Source organism: Rhizomucor pusillus, assembly GCF_041956525.1.
Source record: "Rhizomucor pusillus strain CBS 183.67 unplaced genomic scaffold VTP01scaffold_25, whole genome shotgun sequence".
NCBI classification, from domain to species: domain Eukaryota; kingdom Fungi; phylum Mucoromycota; class Mucoromycetes; order Mucorales; family Lichtheimiaceae; genus Rhizomucor; species Rhizomucor pusillus.
In genome coordinates this window covers 133727-149173 of record NW_027192167.1, presented here as the reverse complement: position 1 = coordinate 149173, position 15447 = coordinate 133727, and the positions used below count along the sequence as shown (strand labels likewise).

At 44.5% G+C, this 15447-nt stretch overlaps 6 protein-coding genes across 6 annotated transcripts; 4 read left to right on the top strand and 2 right to left on the bottom strand.

Moving 5' to 3' along the window:
• Positions 1–108: 108 nt before the first annotated feature.
• On the top strand, positions 109–801 carry VTP01DRAFT_5794 (uncharacterized protein; the record flags this gene model as incomplete). Its single annotated transcript, XM_069384624.1, has 4 exons — positions 109–269; positions 379–543; positions 587–737; positions 796–801. The coding sequence occupies 4 exons, from the start codon at positions 109–111 to the stop codon at positions 799–801; spliced, it is 483 nt and encodes a 160-aa protein (XP_069235029.1).
• Positions 802–1609: 808 nt separating this feature from the next.
• Positions 1610–2442, top strand: VTP01DRAFT_5793 (uncharacterized protein; the record flags this gene model as incomplete). Its single annotated transcript, XM_069384623.1, has 4 exons — positions 1610–1800; positions 1876–2069; positions 2155–2345; positions 2416–2442. The coding sequence occupies 4 exons, from the start codon at positions 1610–1612 to the stop codon at positions 2440–2442; spliced, it is 603 nt and encodes a 200-aa protein (XP_069235028.1).
• A 106-nt stretch (positions 2443–2548) lies between these two features.
• On the bottom strand, positions 2549–4593 carry VTP01DRAFT_5792 (uncharacterized protein; the record flags this gene model as incomplete). The annotated part of the gene is made up of 7 exons (XM_069384622.1): positions 2549–2919; positions 2990–3278; positions 3348–3482; positions 3536–3989; positions 4059–4219; positions 4279–4457; positions 4524–4593. 7 exons carry the CDS (start codon positions 4591–4593, stop codon positions 2549–2551), a joined length of 1659 nt encoding a protein of 552 aa, XP_069235027.1.
• A 180-nt stretch (positions 4594–4773) lies between these two features.
• VTP01DRAFT_5791 (uncharacterized protein) lies at positions 4774–12137 on the top strand (the record flags this gene model as incomplete). Its single annotated transcript, XM_069384621.1, has 12 exons — positions 4774–5025; positions 5093–5218; positions 5282–5377; positions 5446–5597; positions 5649–5785; positions 5842–6038; positions 6104–6214; positions 6265–6399; positions 6460–6641; positions 6702–6882; positions 6936–7121; positions 7194–12137. The coding sequence occupies 12 exons, from the start codon at positions 4774–4776 to the stop codon at positions 12135–12137; spliced, it is 6699 nt and encodes a 2232-aa protein (XP_069235026.1).
• Positions 12138–13252: 1115 nt separating this feature from the next.
• VTP01DRAFT_5790 (uncharacterized protein) lies at positions 13253–14717 on the top strand (the record flags this gene model as incomplete). The annotated part of the gene is made up of 6 exons (XM_069384620.1): positions 13253–13352; positions 13425–13573; positions 13632–13994; positions 14052–14180; positions 14255–14374; positions 14436–14717. 6 exons carry the CDS (start codon positions 13253–13255, stop codon positions 14715–14717), a joined length of 1143 nt encoding a protein of 380 aa, XP_069235025.1.
• Positions 14718–14745: 28 nt separating this feature from the next.
• VTP01DRAFT_5789 (uncharacterized protein) lies at positions 14746–15426 on the bottom strand (the record flags this gene model as incomplete). The annotated part of the gene is made up of 4 exons (XM_069384618.1): positions 14746–14861; positions 14929–15054; positions 15119–15240; positions 15320–15426. 4 exons carry the CDS (start codon positions 15424–15426, stop codon positions 14746–14748), a joined length of 471 nt encoding a protein of 156 aa, XP_069235024.1.
• Positions 15427–15447: the final 21 nt, after the last annotated feature.

Sequence of the window (15447 nt, the reverse complement as noted above, 5' to 3'; positions counted from 1 at the left end):
GATGCATGTTCGCCACGAAGAAATGGAAGTTGAAGCGTGTATTGGTATGAAGGGAATCTGATGTGGCGCAAAATAGAAACAAAGAGATAAATATTTACGGAGACATGGATGCAAGTTGCTCGTCAGGTAGGCAAAGAAGATGTATTTGCATTGTCCGAAAAGGCAACGCAAAAGGATGCATATGAAGATTTGAAGTACCATAGCTACCAATACAACAGTCGATGGGGCCATGGATCAGATGCAAACTCGGGATTTGCATGTTATCTAAAGTCCTTGTGACACCCACGCTATTGACGGCTTTGAAATTCTCAGCTATCAAACTCTGTAACATTCGTGTTTGAAGCAAGAACACCACATAAATGACCCTTCTGAGTTTAGTGTCGGGTGCAGTGAACGCCCCCGGGTAAAACATGTTTATTCGCGTTGCTTTTCGACGTATGGCGTTAGCCACTACTTGCAGGCGCATCCCTCGGCGCCGACCTCCTTGGTAGCGCATTGGCAGCTGGAGCTGCACTTGCAACCTCTGCAAAAAATGGTCACAACGTGAGTGCTTCCCAATAGCGCGCGACACAGCCGACATATGTAGTTGTCAAACTTACTCGTTGCTGGAAGCGCAAGAGCATCCAGAGTTCTCGCCACACTTGCAGGCATTAGCAGTGCATTGGCAGTTTTCAGGCTTGCAAACGCAAGAAGTACCGCAGCAGCTTGGGTTTCCCATGTTTTGTTTCTTGATGAAAGTATGTAGTCTGGAAAGAAGAAGAAAAGAGAAGAGAAAGAAATGCTGTGCTTTTTAAGGAGTAGCGGTTTCAAATCCCTACACCATCATGCAAGCCGCAGTACATACACTGGTTCCCAGCCTTTCCTTACATTTGATATATGCATATATGTCAGCTGCTGTCAGCAACTTGCTAACTTTTAAGCAAATTTATCACGTAAGAGCCAAATTCAAGAGATAAATTTGAGTTTTACCTACACAAATTTGATCTTGCGCCTATTCCAAAAACTGGGAAGAACGAGTAGTATATACTGTCTTCCGTGGTCCCAAAGCACTCAAATGCAGAGATTGAAGAGTATTTCCATGCATCCAAATAGCCCCAAACACACAAAAATAATAAAAAGGCACTGCAGATGTCTTGCGGCTGCTTGTTATTACCTGGAGATGCGGGACCAGCAAATTTTTCGGCAGTAACCAAATCGACCTCTTCCTTTTAAAGCAACAGGAACACCTTTTGATGGAAGAAGTAGTATGAGATTCAATCATGAAGATAGATATACCTATGTCTCTATGAAGGTCATAGACTATTTCTCTGCCTAGTACATGCAGAAGAAATCGATGGATACAAGCAGATTATTGTATCATTTTGTATGATTTAACCTTTGATTTTGTTACTACTTTGCGGCTCCAAGTCTATCCAACTGTCTGTGAGGGGAGGCAAGAACCACGAATGGCGTTGTAAAGCAAGCAATTCAGGTCGTCGGACCTGGCAACGTCACGGCAGCGAAGTAACCTGAAACACTCCACCTTTCCCCCTCCTGTCCGTTGTCGGTCCGCTTTGCACGTCGCGCGTCTTTGTCTTTTCCCCTTCAGACTCCATTGTAAACCGAAATCATGCCTGGCTTCTACACAGGACTCGCCGGGGCAGCTACCAGTCTCGCGACTATTGTCGGCTTATACATGCTTTTCACCGGATCTGGTGAAGCATTCAACGTTGGAAAATTACTCGAAGATACTTCGCCTTATGCCTGGGCGTTGACCGGGATGGGTCTCTGCATTGGCCTCTCGGTGGCCGGTGCTGCGTGGTAAGACACAAAAGGACACACGCGCGCAACGCTTTTTCTTTGCAACGCAGCCAATTTGACAATCGACGGACACAGGGGTATTTACATTACCGGCGCATCCCTTCTCGGTGGTGCTGTCAAGGCACCTCGCATCCAGTCAAGAAACCTCATTTCAATTATTTTCTGCGAAGTCGTCGCTATTTACGGTGTTATTATGGCTATTGTCTATTCAGCAAAGTTGAACTACGTTCCTCCTGAACTGTTGTATACCACATCCAACTACTTTACTGGTAAACGACGCCTATGCAACAGTGGCAGCAGTTGTCTTTACTGATACTAACGTGCATGTAATCGCCTTGTTTTCCAAACTATCAGGACACGCTATCTTTTGGGGCGGTTTGACAGTTGGTATCTGCAACTTGCTCTGTGGCGTCTGCGTTGGAGTTACAGGATCAAGCGCCGCGCTCGCTGATGCTCAGGATGGTCAACTCTTTGTTAAAGTACTCGTTGTTGAAATTTTCGGTTCTGTTCTTGGCCTTTTTGGCCTCATCGTGGGTTTGCTCACGGTAAGGATTGAACAATATATAGCAGCGAAAGTAACCAGTCTTATTCACTGAATTTGTCATCGTTATGCAGACCGGAAAAGCAGCCGATTTCCAGTGAAGATGAGACGCCAAGAATTTGTGAATACCCGAATTTATAAAAGGTTGAAATACATGAAAAACAGAAAGCGATTTTTGCATGAGGAATACGCGAGTAAATGATAGAATTACAAAAGTTCTAGTAAGATGGAGGCACCTGGAGCAGTGTTCTGCTCCTTTGCTTTTTTGATCTCCTTCATGTGAGGTTTCAGCAAGGCAGCAACCTCGTCTTTGGTCGAAGGTTCCTCGAGCAATGCGACGACAACGAAGCTACCATAGTTTGCTGCAAAGTGTGCCAGGTTAGGTTTGATGCGTTCTAGGAGTTTCGGTGCAAAGTTCAGAGGTTCTGTCGCGCGATCGTTAGCTTCCTCGGCGGAATCGGCCTTGACCATTGCTTTGATAACACGGTTTCCAAACGGGTTTTCCATGATGTGATTATCCTTTTCGATGCTTTCACCACAAAGATCAAGAATTGCATTGATAGCGGCGGTCTTGTCACCTGCATGAAATGAATACATGTGAGCCATCTCCAATCGTGTTGAGAAAGGGTAGTACAGATCAACACTTACCAACAGCATGGAGCATGGTCTCTCTCACAATCTGTGAGGATAAGCTCTCGCGCAAAAGTGTCGATGCATGTTGTGCAACGGCTTGGATAAGCAAAGGCGAGCTACCCTCCAGAATTTCCTTGCTTCTAATCTCGGGATCTTTCTTGCTGTTTCTGTATGCATCCGCTTCCTTTAGCTGTTTGACGGTCTCAGGAGAAAGGTACTTGGTATTGCGGCCGGCCAAAATGTATAGAAAAACTCGGCGGCCGTATTTGTCATTGAATAGTTTTTGAGCATTTTTCAATAATTCCTAAGGGAACAAGAGATTCAGTGAGCATACGCAGCAGTGGTTAGATGAATCACATATCTATCAACTTACGCTAACTACAGCCTTGTTGATAAGTACGGTATCATCAGTGACGTCTAACAATCGGATCAAGACCAAGTAGCCGTATTGGTCTTCAGCAATCTTTGTCAAGTAAGGCTTAAAGTTCTTTACAATATGCTTACGGTCCTAAAAATAAACGGTAAGCAGACATTCCAAGACTTGGCAAAATAAGACAGTACCTTGGGCGAAGCATAAGACACCAGCATGATTGCAACCTTGGAGCCTTCACGAGTGTGCAAAATATCTTGGACGTTGTCGCGAAGATGAGCAAACATATCCTGACGACCCTTATCGTCCGCGAGGGTCAAGTACTGGTAAAGAGCTGTATGGACGATGCTGTGGACGACAGTGCCCTTGTCCATGCATCCAGTTAATGTTTCTGCCATGAATTTCAATACAGTTTCTTTCTTTTCCGGCAAGTTCTTTAGCAATTCATCCAAAGTCTTTGCTCCTCCGCCGTGGTTGAAAAGCGTCATTTCTGGACCGTAAAATTCAGCAAGTAATTCTCGACGTTGCGCTGCATTGGAGAACTGTGCAAAAAAGGCTTCGACAACTGTTGAAGCTTCCTTGTGTCTAATGAGTCTGCGAATGTGCGTGCGGTATTCAGACAAGATCTGGTCTCGCTGCTTTGGACTAGAGGATCATCATCGTTAACATCCGTTGAGTAGAATTCTTTTTTTTTACATCTGTTCTCCTACATACCAGTATTCGAGTGTTTTCAAAGCAATAAATTTGCCGTACATGGACTTTGACAGATCAAGGTACTTGCCGGCAAGTTCTCCGGCGATCTCGTTTTTCTGCTCTGCATTGCCCTTCTTTAAACAAGTTTGAATAATACGAGAGGCATCGTGCTTGAAAATAATCTATTGTTTCTCGTTAGCAACGTTGCACTTAGAAGAATCGACGGATTTCGATTGCCAACCTCTTGCACGTGGCCCTTGATAACACCCATTATTTGGTCCATCAACTGCTTTGTCTCTTCACGGGAAATATCACCACGTCTCAAAGTTTCCCAGATCTTCTTAGCCTCTGTGATCATATCACTGTGACGATTTTGGCTCTTGCGATCTTGTTTTGATGCATTTTGGTGCTTGTGCGAATCTGTCGAGGTACAAGTTAGATCTTGGACCTTGAGTGCATGGAAATCTCTTTTATCATTGAGTATACCATTCTTCGCCTTTTTGCTATTCTTATCTGCACCGGCTTGGGTGCTTGCCTTTCTCTTTAAATTAGCCATTACTGCATAACAACGCTGGTTTCGGACGGTTGGACCCAAAAATTAGTGCCTAAAAAGCCACAAGTGTTCCAATTATGGAAATTATTGGGAAGCGCGCTGTTTCAGCCTAGGCCTGTTCCTGGAAAAGCGCGGTCGCGTCGTTCTCGCGCGGTGTTCTTCTTTCTCAACCCAAACTTGAACATGGGCTCCAAACGAGAGTTTGGAAGCGGCAGCAGGACATTTCGGCGAGGCTTCAACAGGAAACTTGGTTCGACAAGGGCTAACAGCTCACTGCAACGCTATGGCTTACCGACTGGGTCTGCCAGTGAACCTACCGTTCGCAATCAACGTTTCGAACACATTCGCAAACTCGATGAAATCGAATCACGATTCGGATTCGATCGCTACAAAGAGGGTCCCGAACGTCTAGGCTGGCTCATTAATATGCACGAGGTACCACATATATGGTTTTAGCATCTATCGCAACTTGAGATCGCAGCTGACCCACGGCGCATAATAGACCGTTGTTCCTGACTCAGAATGGCCTGGAGGCCGCGCAGCCGTAAAGTACTATTTCTTGGATGAAAACGGCGAGACTTTCAAAGTACTGCAATTTTATAGTCCTTACTTTTATATTGGTTGCAAGGTAACCTATGACTGCATGTTTATTGGCATGGAACTAGATAGTAATTTTCTTGGCTGTATATAGCCTGGCACCGAAGGAGAGGTAGAGGAATATCTACGACGAAAATTTGAAAGCACAATTGAGCAAATCAAACGTATACAAAAGGAGGATCTGAAACAGGTACACACTGTAGCATGTACGAAACAGTTGATATGGAATATGCTGAGCAACCCGTCATTTGCTGTTAGCCAAATCACCTAATTGGCAGGAAGCGGACCTTTCTGCAACTATGCTTTCGAAACGTATCCGACCTATTGACTGTTCGAAAAGTTATCCTGCCAGAGGCTAAGAAGAATGAGGCAAAGCTAAACTCAATGGACATGTACACAGAAGTAGTAAAGTAAGTGGCGGTTCAACACTGGAATGGAATTTTTACTGATACAGTATTCAGGGAAACGATTCGTTACGAATCTTCGAATAATATCTCTGCCACGAATTTCCGCAAAAATCCACACGATGCTTTGGAAAATATCATCGATATCCGCGAATACGATGTTCCATACTATGTTCGATGTGCTATTGATTTGGGTAACAACTCTAATCACAAAGTTTTTCCAGTTCCATGTATCTTATCTTTTCATTAGATATCCGTGTTGGTGTCTGGTACAATGCAAAAGCATTGCCAGATGAGACAGTCGTGCTTACTCGACGGCATGATCTCGTACACCGTCCAGAACCCGTCGTTCTAGCTTTTGATATTGAAACCACCAAGCTACCTCTAAAGTTTCCTGATGCGACCATTGACAACATTATGATGATTTCATACATGATTGATGGACGGGTATATGGAAAGCTTACATGTGTGAATATTTCAAGCATTAAACACTTCTCTTATCCATTCACTAGGGATACTTAATTACAAACCGGGAAATTGTCAGCGAAGACATTGAGGATTTCGAATACAATCCGAAGCCAGAAATTGAAGGACCTTTTACAATCTTTAACGAGGCAAATGAGGTAAGTTCCAGATAGGTTAGTTTTTTCACCCTCATACTTATTGTTAGTAGTACGATGTCATTATGCGCTTCTTTGAACATATCCAACAAGCCAGACCCACCATATTCGTCAGTTATAACGGTGATTTCTTCGATTGGCCGTTCATAGAAGCTCGCGCTAAAGTACATGGTATCAACATGTATGATGTACGTCGAATCCACTCAGCTACTAGTGATAAATGGATGACTGATATACTATGAATTTAGGTAATTGGTGTATACAAGGATGATGAAGATGAATATAAATGCAAGTTCGCTTCACATATGGACGCGTTCCGTTGGGTAAAGCGCGATTCATATTTGCCTCAGGGCAGTCAAGGTCTAAAGGCTGTGACAACTGCCAAGCTGGGCTATAACCCAATGGAACTTGATCCAGAAGATATGACAAGGTAATATTGTTTTGGTTCACAAATCAGATGATTTAATTTCGTAACCGATTTTGTGATTAGATTTGCATCAGAGCAACCTCAGACACTTGCGCAATACTCAGTTTCCGACGCCGTCGCTACTTATTACCTGTATATGAAATATGTGCATCCATTCATTTTCTCACTTTGTAATATTATTCCTCTCACACCCGACGAAGTGCTGCGTAAAGGTACCGGCACGCTTTGTGAATTATTGTTAATGGTATGTATGATATGCGACGCATTCGGATTACAGTCGAATAATTCTTATCATAGGTTGAAGCCTACAAAGCCAACGTTATTATACCCAATAAGCATGTTGAAGACCGTTCAAAGATGTTCGAAGGTCATTTACTTGAAAGTGAAACATACGTCGGTGGTCACGTCGAAGCTCTGGAGGCAGGCGTCTTTAGAAGCGACATTGATACCTTTTTCAAAGTGGATCCGGAAGCTGCACAGCAGGTATGTACAGACGTTTCAGAACGTGGATACCATTATTATCCTAACAAGGTTCTAACACGATCGCGATTACAGTTAATCGACCAATTGGACGATGCATTAAAGTTTACATTAACAGTGGAAGAGAAGCAAAAACTTGAAGATATCGTAGATTACGAACAAGTGCGCGATCAAATCAAAAAGAAACTAGAAGATCTTCGAGACAACCCGATACGCCATGAAAGTCCTCTCATTTATCACTTGGATGTTGCCGCCATGTATCCAAACATTATTCTTACCAATCGACTGCAACCTGATGCAATGATCGACGAGTCAATGTGCGCCACTTGCGAGTTTAACACACCAGACAAAACGTGCGATCGTAGGATGACTTGGTCCTGGAGAGGCGAATATTTCCCAGCCAAGCGCAACGAATACAACATGATCGAAAACCAGCTTTCAACGGAAATGTTTCCTCCAAAAGAGCCTAAAGGCCAGCCAAGAACATGGCAAGCGCTTGACGAATCCGAAAGAACGACCTTGCTCCACAAACGCTTAACAGATTACTGCAAAAAAGTCTACAAAAAGGTTCGAGAGACTAAAACCATCGAGAGAGAATCCATCATTTGTCAACGAGAGAACCCATTCTATATCGGCACAGTACGTGCTTTCCGTGATCGACGTTACGAGTACAAGGGCCTCCATAAAAAATGGAAACAAAATCTGGACAAGGCACTAGCTGAGGGCGCAGTGACCAAAGTAGACGAAGCAAAGAAGATGATTGTTTTGTACGACTCGCTGCAGCTTGCGCACAAGTGTATTCTCAACTCTTTCTACGGCTATGTCATGCGAAAAGGCGCTCGATGGCACTCACTGGAAATGGCTGGTATTGTCTGTTTGACAGGCGCAAGAATCATTCAAATGGCCCGTCAGCTAGTAGAAAGACTAGGACGACCTCTCGAACTGGATACGGATGGTATCTGGTGTATTCTACCAAAAACGTTCCCAGAAACCTTTGCATTCACTCTTGCGAACGGAAAGAAAGTCAAGATTGATTATCCATGTACCATGTTGAACCATCTAGTACACGCCGGCTTCACAAACCACCAGTACCAGACTTTAACCAACCCAGCGACCTTTGAGTATTCCGTGCACAGTGAAAACAGTATCTTTTTCGAAATCGATGGTCCTTACCGCGCCATGATTCTGCCAGCATCCACTCACGAAGATAAACTCCTCAAGAAGCGATACGCTGTTTTCAACGACGATGGATCGCTTGCAGAACTTAAAGGCTTCGAAGTCAAACGACGAGGTGAACTCAAGCTTATCAAGATTTTCCAGTCAGAGATCTTCAAGGTGTTCTTGCAAGGAAAGACGCTCGAGGAATGTTACGCTGCTGTTGCGCAGGTTGCCAATCAATGGCTAGATATTCTTTACAGCAAGGCAAGGAACCTTCACGACGAAGAACTATTCGATCTGATTTCAGAAAATCGAAGCATGAGCAAGACTTTGGAGGACTACGGTGCACAGAAATCGACGGCTATTAGTACAGCGAAGCGTCTGGCCGAATTTTTGGGCGATCAGATGGTCAAAGACAAAGGTCTTGCGTGTAAATTCATTATTTCTGCATTGCCTGCTGGCTCTCCCGTTTCTGAACGCGCTATCCCTGTTACGATCTTCAACGCGGAGCCAAGTATCAAAAAACATTATTTACGAAAATGGCTCAAGGATAACTCACTGACAAGCTTCGATATTCGTGACATTCTCGATTGGGATTATTATCTGGAACGATTCGGATCAGTTATCCAAAAGCTCATTACAATTCCCGCGGCCATGCAGAAAGTTAACAACCCAGTACCGCGTGTGCATCATCCAGATTGGTTGCGGAAACGTGTATCTGAAAAGGATGATAAGCTTCGCCAAAACCGTATATCGGAAATGTTCCAGCGTGTAGAACGGGAAAAGTACTTGGATGACTTAGATGAAGAGATGAACGAAGCCTCCTCGTCAGATGATGTTGAAATGAACGATATCGAGGATCTGGATATCGGTGGCCCTGCTGTGAGCAACGGTCAACGAGTTGGACGAGTGACCAAACGCAAACGTCGCCAGGGCACAGAGCCTATAGACGAAGATTTACCAGAAACAATGCCCGACATGTATGAAGATTATCAAGGATGGTTAGCGTATCAAAAGTTGAAATGGAAGCGACAACGTTTACTTCGAGCCAAACGAAGAGAAGCCAACGGACGCAGTTCGCAAGGATTGAGTCGAGGCGACGTTGGTGGATTCTTTAGAAGACAAACCGGATCCCTCGTTTCCAGTACTTGGGAAGTGCTACAAATCACCAAGACAGAAACAGCTGGCGAGTACCGCATGTGGGTCTCTATACAACAGCGTCTGGTATCTATACAGTTGAGTGTACCACGTATTTTCTACCTCAATTGCCGAGAAGATGAACCTACACAACTGCTGGAGGAAAGTCCAAATTGCAACTATTCTAAATGTGTTCGTACGCTGCCACGATCTTACCCCTGCTACAACTTGTTTGAGGTCATCATGTCTGAAGAAAACTATCAAAAGGAATGCAGAAAGATGTCAAGTATCTTTAATCACCCATCCACTGAAAGTGTTTATGAAACTCATGTGCCTTTGGATGTTCGCGCCTTGCTGCTGCTTGGAGCTCACTGCAGCGTGATCAAGGAGAAAGCTGGACGTAGCAGACTGGAGGACAAGTTCAACCTTTTGGATCTCGAACCAAAGCTCGGCATCTCCAACAGCTACTTATCAAATCCAAAGGATTACAACTATATCTATCTTTATCACGATTACTTGGATAACCGACACTTCTTTGCACTATTGGGTTCATCCTTACAGACAGCAGAGTGCTTCATTGTCGGAGGACCCAGGGATAACCAGCAGCTTCCAAATATGCGTTCATTGTACAGGACATTGTATCAGGAGCTTACGGCGCAAGACAATTTTAGCCAGACGGTTGAATTGAAACCAGAGCTCGAGTTCCAAATAAGCAATCACGGAACAGAGCGCGAGGCCCTGCGACACGTGAACAGAGCCCTAGGCCGATACCAAGATGCAAAACATGGGCCAACTATGATCGTCATCTGCTCTCCGAGCGAGCCCGGCCAAATCATACAATATGCCAAAATTATTAATGAATTCCCTTACATGACAATACCACCTCGACTTCCAGACGGCGGGTTGAATGCGCTTGGCTGGCTGCAACAAATTGCTCGCCGCTCCATCCATTCGTATCTTACCCTGGGTACTTGGATTGATGAAAAAGTTCGACAAGCACGCTACGCAAACGTCCCTATTTGTAATATTCCTGACGATGCATATTTGTTCCTGGCTGATATCCTCTTCGCTCGGCGGTTGATGAAGAACGATATGGTCCTTTGGTGGTCAGAGGCCACTAAGCCAGATTTAGGCGGAAGAGAAGAGGACGAAAACCTGGCAGCTATCACTGACATTGAGCACCCACAAATCTCAAATGCATCTATATATTACAATGTTTGCATTGAGATAGAAATCTACAAGCTTTGCCTCAACAGTATCATAGAGGCATTGGCTATCAACGAACTGGAAGGCACGACTGGCATTATGGGGTTTGATACTTCCTTGCATAGTCTGGATGAATACAGCAACAATGCGGTCTACACATCAGTCGGTTTCGCGGATGGTACCCTTTCAGCAAAAACTTTCACGATGCTTCGCAATACAGTGCAGCAATGGATGCAAGAATCAAAGCAAAATAATCCTACGGCAGCAATGATGGTTGATGCATTGCATCGATGGCTTCAAAGTCCTTCCTCCAACATGTATGACCCGTGTCTGTATGGCGTCGTCCACGGCATGATGAAGAAGGTGTTTATGAAGTTGATCGCTGCAATCAAGGACTTGGGAGCTAGCATTGTTCACGCAGATTTCCGCAAAGTTATTCTCGCTACTACAAAGGAATCCTTGTTGACAGCCAAACCATACCAAGAATACCTATTCCGAACTTTACAGAGCAAACAGATATTCAACGAACTCGAGTTGCGACTCGTGTACTGCTGGGATGTCCTGATATGGATGGACGAAATGAACCATGGAGGCATTATTGCCAATCCAGACACGATGATGACCGACGTTTCAACTCCAACACCCGAAGTTATCATGCACTGGAATATCCAAAACTACCTTGCACCAGCGACGCAACCTACGTTCCAAAAGATAATTGCCAACTTTCTAAGCAGGATACGCTCCCTCAAGATCGAACATCCTCGCGATATCCGCAACCAAGCGCAAATGGATCAAGATGAGGAGAATATAGAGCGGCGAGTGATAGAAACCCGAAACTATGTATCACACGACGTACAAGGAGATCTTTTACGATGGATCCTCAAGGCTACTCGAAAGCAAGCTACAGAAGAAGGCTACGAGTTCCCCGAACTATCTGGTTCTCACTTGCAACTATCCAATCCAACTTTGGAGTGCGTCAAGGCCATTTGCCACGTGCTGCATTTGGACCCACTTTTGGAGGACCAAGTGAGAGTACTGAAAAGCAACGCGCTCCTCGCCGTATCTGGAATAAGTGAATTTAGCGACGAAGCGAAGTTCCAAAATCCCTGCAACACATTCAAGCTTTCAGGTCTCCTTTGCACCTTCTGTAACTATGCGAACGATCTGGACTTCTGCCGAGACGAGTCTCTGCTACCCGTGAATGGCATACCACAAACTTGGCGTTGTTTGGCCTGCAAGGTCGAATTCGACAAAACTCACATTGAAGGTACTCTCATCTCCTTGGTTCAGGACTGGGCAATCTCGTTCCAGGTACAAGACCTGCAGTGCCCTCGCTGCCGTGACATTAAGCGTGAGAATTTGCTCAAGCATTGCAACCGCTGTGGCAGCGAATTTGTCACGACGCAAGACAGGAACGACATTTTAAGAAAGGTGCGCGTTCTAGAAAGGGTTGCCAAGGAACAAGGCTTCTCGTTCTTGTCAGATCTTGTCAACTGGATCCTGTCGAGATCAGGATAAATATACACACCCTCTCTTTCTGTTTTCCCAACTTGTAAATAAAGCTCATCTTCATCCATTTTATTTTCATTTTCATTTTCTTTCTCGTCTTTTTAAAGGTATGGATAGTATTTCGGTTGGTTAAACGAACCGAGCTACAGACCAAAAAGCTGTAGACGGCAGATACACAACCAGGCCACTCTTGTGCTTGATAACCGAAGTAGAACTGGTTTGGACAGTACTCTACGCCTTCTCAAAAGCACGGAAAAAAAAGTTTGAAAGAAAATTGCAGATGCACAGCTCCTTTTTTATACGTCGTCGTAAAGCAGCTCAAAGCCACGAAATGATTCATCTTCCGCACCACATTCACATATCTTTAGTGGATCTCATTTGGGACGACAAATCTTTTAAAAATTAGGTGCAATGTGAACAGTAAAAAGAAGCAGCTTTTGACTCTTCAATCTTTCGGCTCGCCTTAGCCTTCTATTCGGCTCTTCTGTTACCAGCAGCTGTCAGTCTGGTTCCTGACTTGCACAACACCAACATTCTACGCAGCAAAATTTTTTTTCCTCTTCACGACTCTCTCCGCAGCTTCAGGCAAACGACGCGTAAGCCGTTACCATATATTCATTTTCCTTTTTTATGGGGAGTGGAAGGCAACTAGTGTAATCCGAATTGAGTTACCGGTTATACCGGCCTTATGCATTGCACTGCATAGCCTAAACACCAGTAGGGCGCTTTCAATGTCCTGAGGCACCTCCCTAGGTATGGAAACCATCGTCGGTCAAGCGGTACACACAGAACAGTGGTTTCTGGTACCCTACACCCGTTTTCACGAGTTGCCCAGCAAGAGCATTACGGCTTTTCTCGGACTTTCCCACGGGCTGCATATAAAGAACAAGTCTTTTCGTGTGTTTACCCGTAAAGCATAAGCAAGTTGCCTCCAAAGAAAAGAAAAAAAAGAAATTCCGCAGTCTGACGCCTTTTTATATCCATATTATCACAGTCACAACTTTTGCTTTTGTTTGCGCGGCGCTTGAAAAAAGTCGGGTCACGCATTATTTCATCAGAGGGCAGGCCCGTGGTTTCTCTTTTCGATAAGACACATACGAAAGAGAGCAAGCAGCAGTGTTGTCATGGCGGGTGGAGCAAGGTCTTCAAGAGCGCAGGCCAAGGGTGGAGTCCTCAATGAAAACTCATTGAAAGCTATTGCTGAACTTATAAAGACTGGAAAAGGTATGCGATTTTTGAGAAAAAAGAACAAACGGTTGTATAGCAACTAATAGCTGGTTGCTATGGATACAACAGCCAAAAACATTATTGTTATGACCGGTGCAGGTATATCTACGGCGGCAGGCATCCCAGATTTCCGAACAAAGGGTACCGGTCTCTACGACAATCTTCAAAAGTTCAAACTGCCATACCCGGAAGCGATCTTTGACGTTGATTACTTTGTGGTAAATATATAAGCAGCGAGCAGTAAGAGGATATACACAATGTTAATATGTGTTGTAGGAACGACCTGAACCGTTTTATGCTTTGGCAAAAGAAATATACCCCGGAAAATACTATCCAACAAAGACGCATTATTTCATACGACTCTTAAAAGAAAAAGGTGTCCTGCTGCGCAACTTTACTCAGAACATTGATACTTTAGAACGTCTGGCTGGCTTGGAGGACGAGTACATTGTGGAAGCGCACGGCAGCTTTGCAACTGCATCGTGCATTGATTGTAATCAAAAGGCGGATACGACAGAGCTCAAGAAGAAGATAGCATTAGCCCAAGTCGCGCGATGTGAAGAATGCGAGGGACTTATCAAGCCGGATATCACTTTTTTCGGCGAGAATTTACCGGCTCGCTTCTTCCAACAGCTTGATGTAGGAAGATGTGTTTATTATTACATGTCACCAATTATTGACGATTTTACCTTTTAGGACTTTGACTCGACAGACTTGCTCATTGTAATCGGTACAAGCTTGCAAGTGCAACCATTTGCATCGTTGATAGATCGAGTACAGGAACACGTTCCTCGTCTCTTGATAAACCGAGAAGTAGCGGGCGCCGTAAGTTTGAATTTGGATATTGACATGCGCGCGTATATGGAACTTTTGTTAACGTTCCCTTTTGATATTATTAGTACAACTCTAAAAGCCGTGGGTTTGATTTCAAGTGGAAACACGGAAAGAACAGAGATGTATTACACCTTGGCGATTCTGACAAGGGCGTGGAAGAATTAGCAGAGTTGCTTGGTTGGAAGGTAAACAATAAACGTGACTCTGAAGGAAAACGAGATGCATGGTTCTCATTCATTCACGTAGGACGAGCTGGACAATATGTTCCGAAAAGGCAACGAGAAATTGAAGGCGCAGTGGGCCGTCGAAGACAAGCTCTTGGCAGCTGTTGAAGAAGCTGCTGAGGGAGAACCGACACAAAAGGAAGCTGACAAACAAGTGGATGAACTTGCTGAAGAACTCGAGAAACGTCTTCATGTCCCAGCTAATCGTGAGGAGAGTGAAAGTCGATTGAAAGAAAAGGAGGCTGACACAGCAGAGACAACAAGAGAGAAACAAGATAGCAATAACAAGTCATCAAAAGTGTAATAAAGACAAGATGGGTAATATGATTTCATTACTCCTCTTCGTCCTCTGGATCCGCACCAAATTGCTTGAAATCGATCTTTCTGCCACGCGTACGACGGCCGCCTTCGATAATGTTGGATGTGTCCAGCGCTTCGAGCTCGCCCTCTGAACACACAAACAAGTTGTTTTGAGTATCCAAGGTGCCTAAAATAGACCAGCTGCTGTATCTCACCTGAAATTTCGCTTTTATCCTCGGCATCGGAACCCTGATCGTCATCCTTACGTTTCTCTTTTCTCGCGGGTTTTGACTTGGACTCGTTTGACTTGCTTGATTTCTTCTTTCTGGGGGCTTCTTCATCTGTGGCCCAATGTCGTTAGACGCGTAGATCAAATTGTGTCTGTAACAAGATAGCTGCACATACCTTCCTCCTCTTCTTCCTCTTCCTCTTCCTCTTCCTCTTCGTCGGATTCTTCTTCTTCCTCTTCAATCTCATCATCATCGACTATGAACGGATCCTTATTTTTGCTAGACCTTTTGGTCGCTCTGGAAACACGAAAGATTACGTGTCAAACACCTTGCAAGCGTTCTACTGCGCACAACATGAATAAACTCCTAAACGTACTGCTCTGACGAAGTCTTTGGCTTCTTTGCACGAGGAGATTCTTCCTGATCTTTGTCCTTGTGTCTTTTGGCAGCTAGTGCTTGCAATCTTGCTCGTTGATCAGACATGTTGGAAAAGAGAAAAAAGAC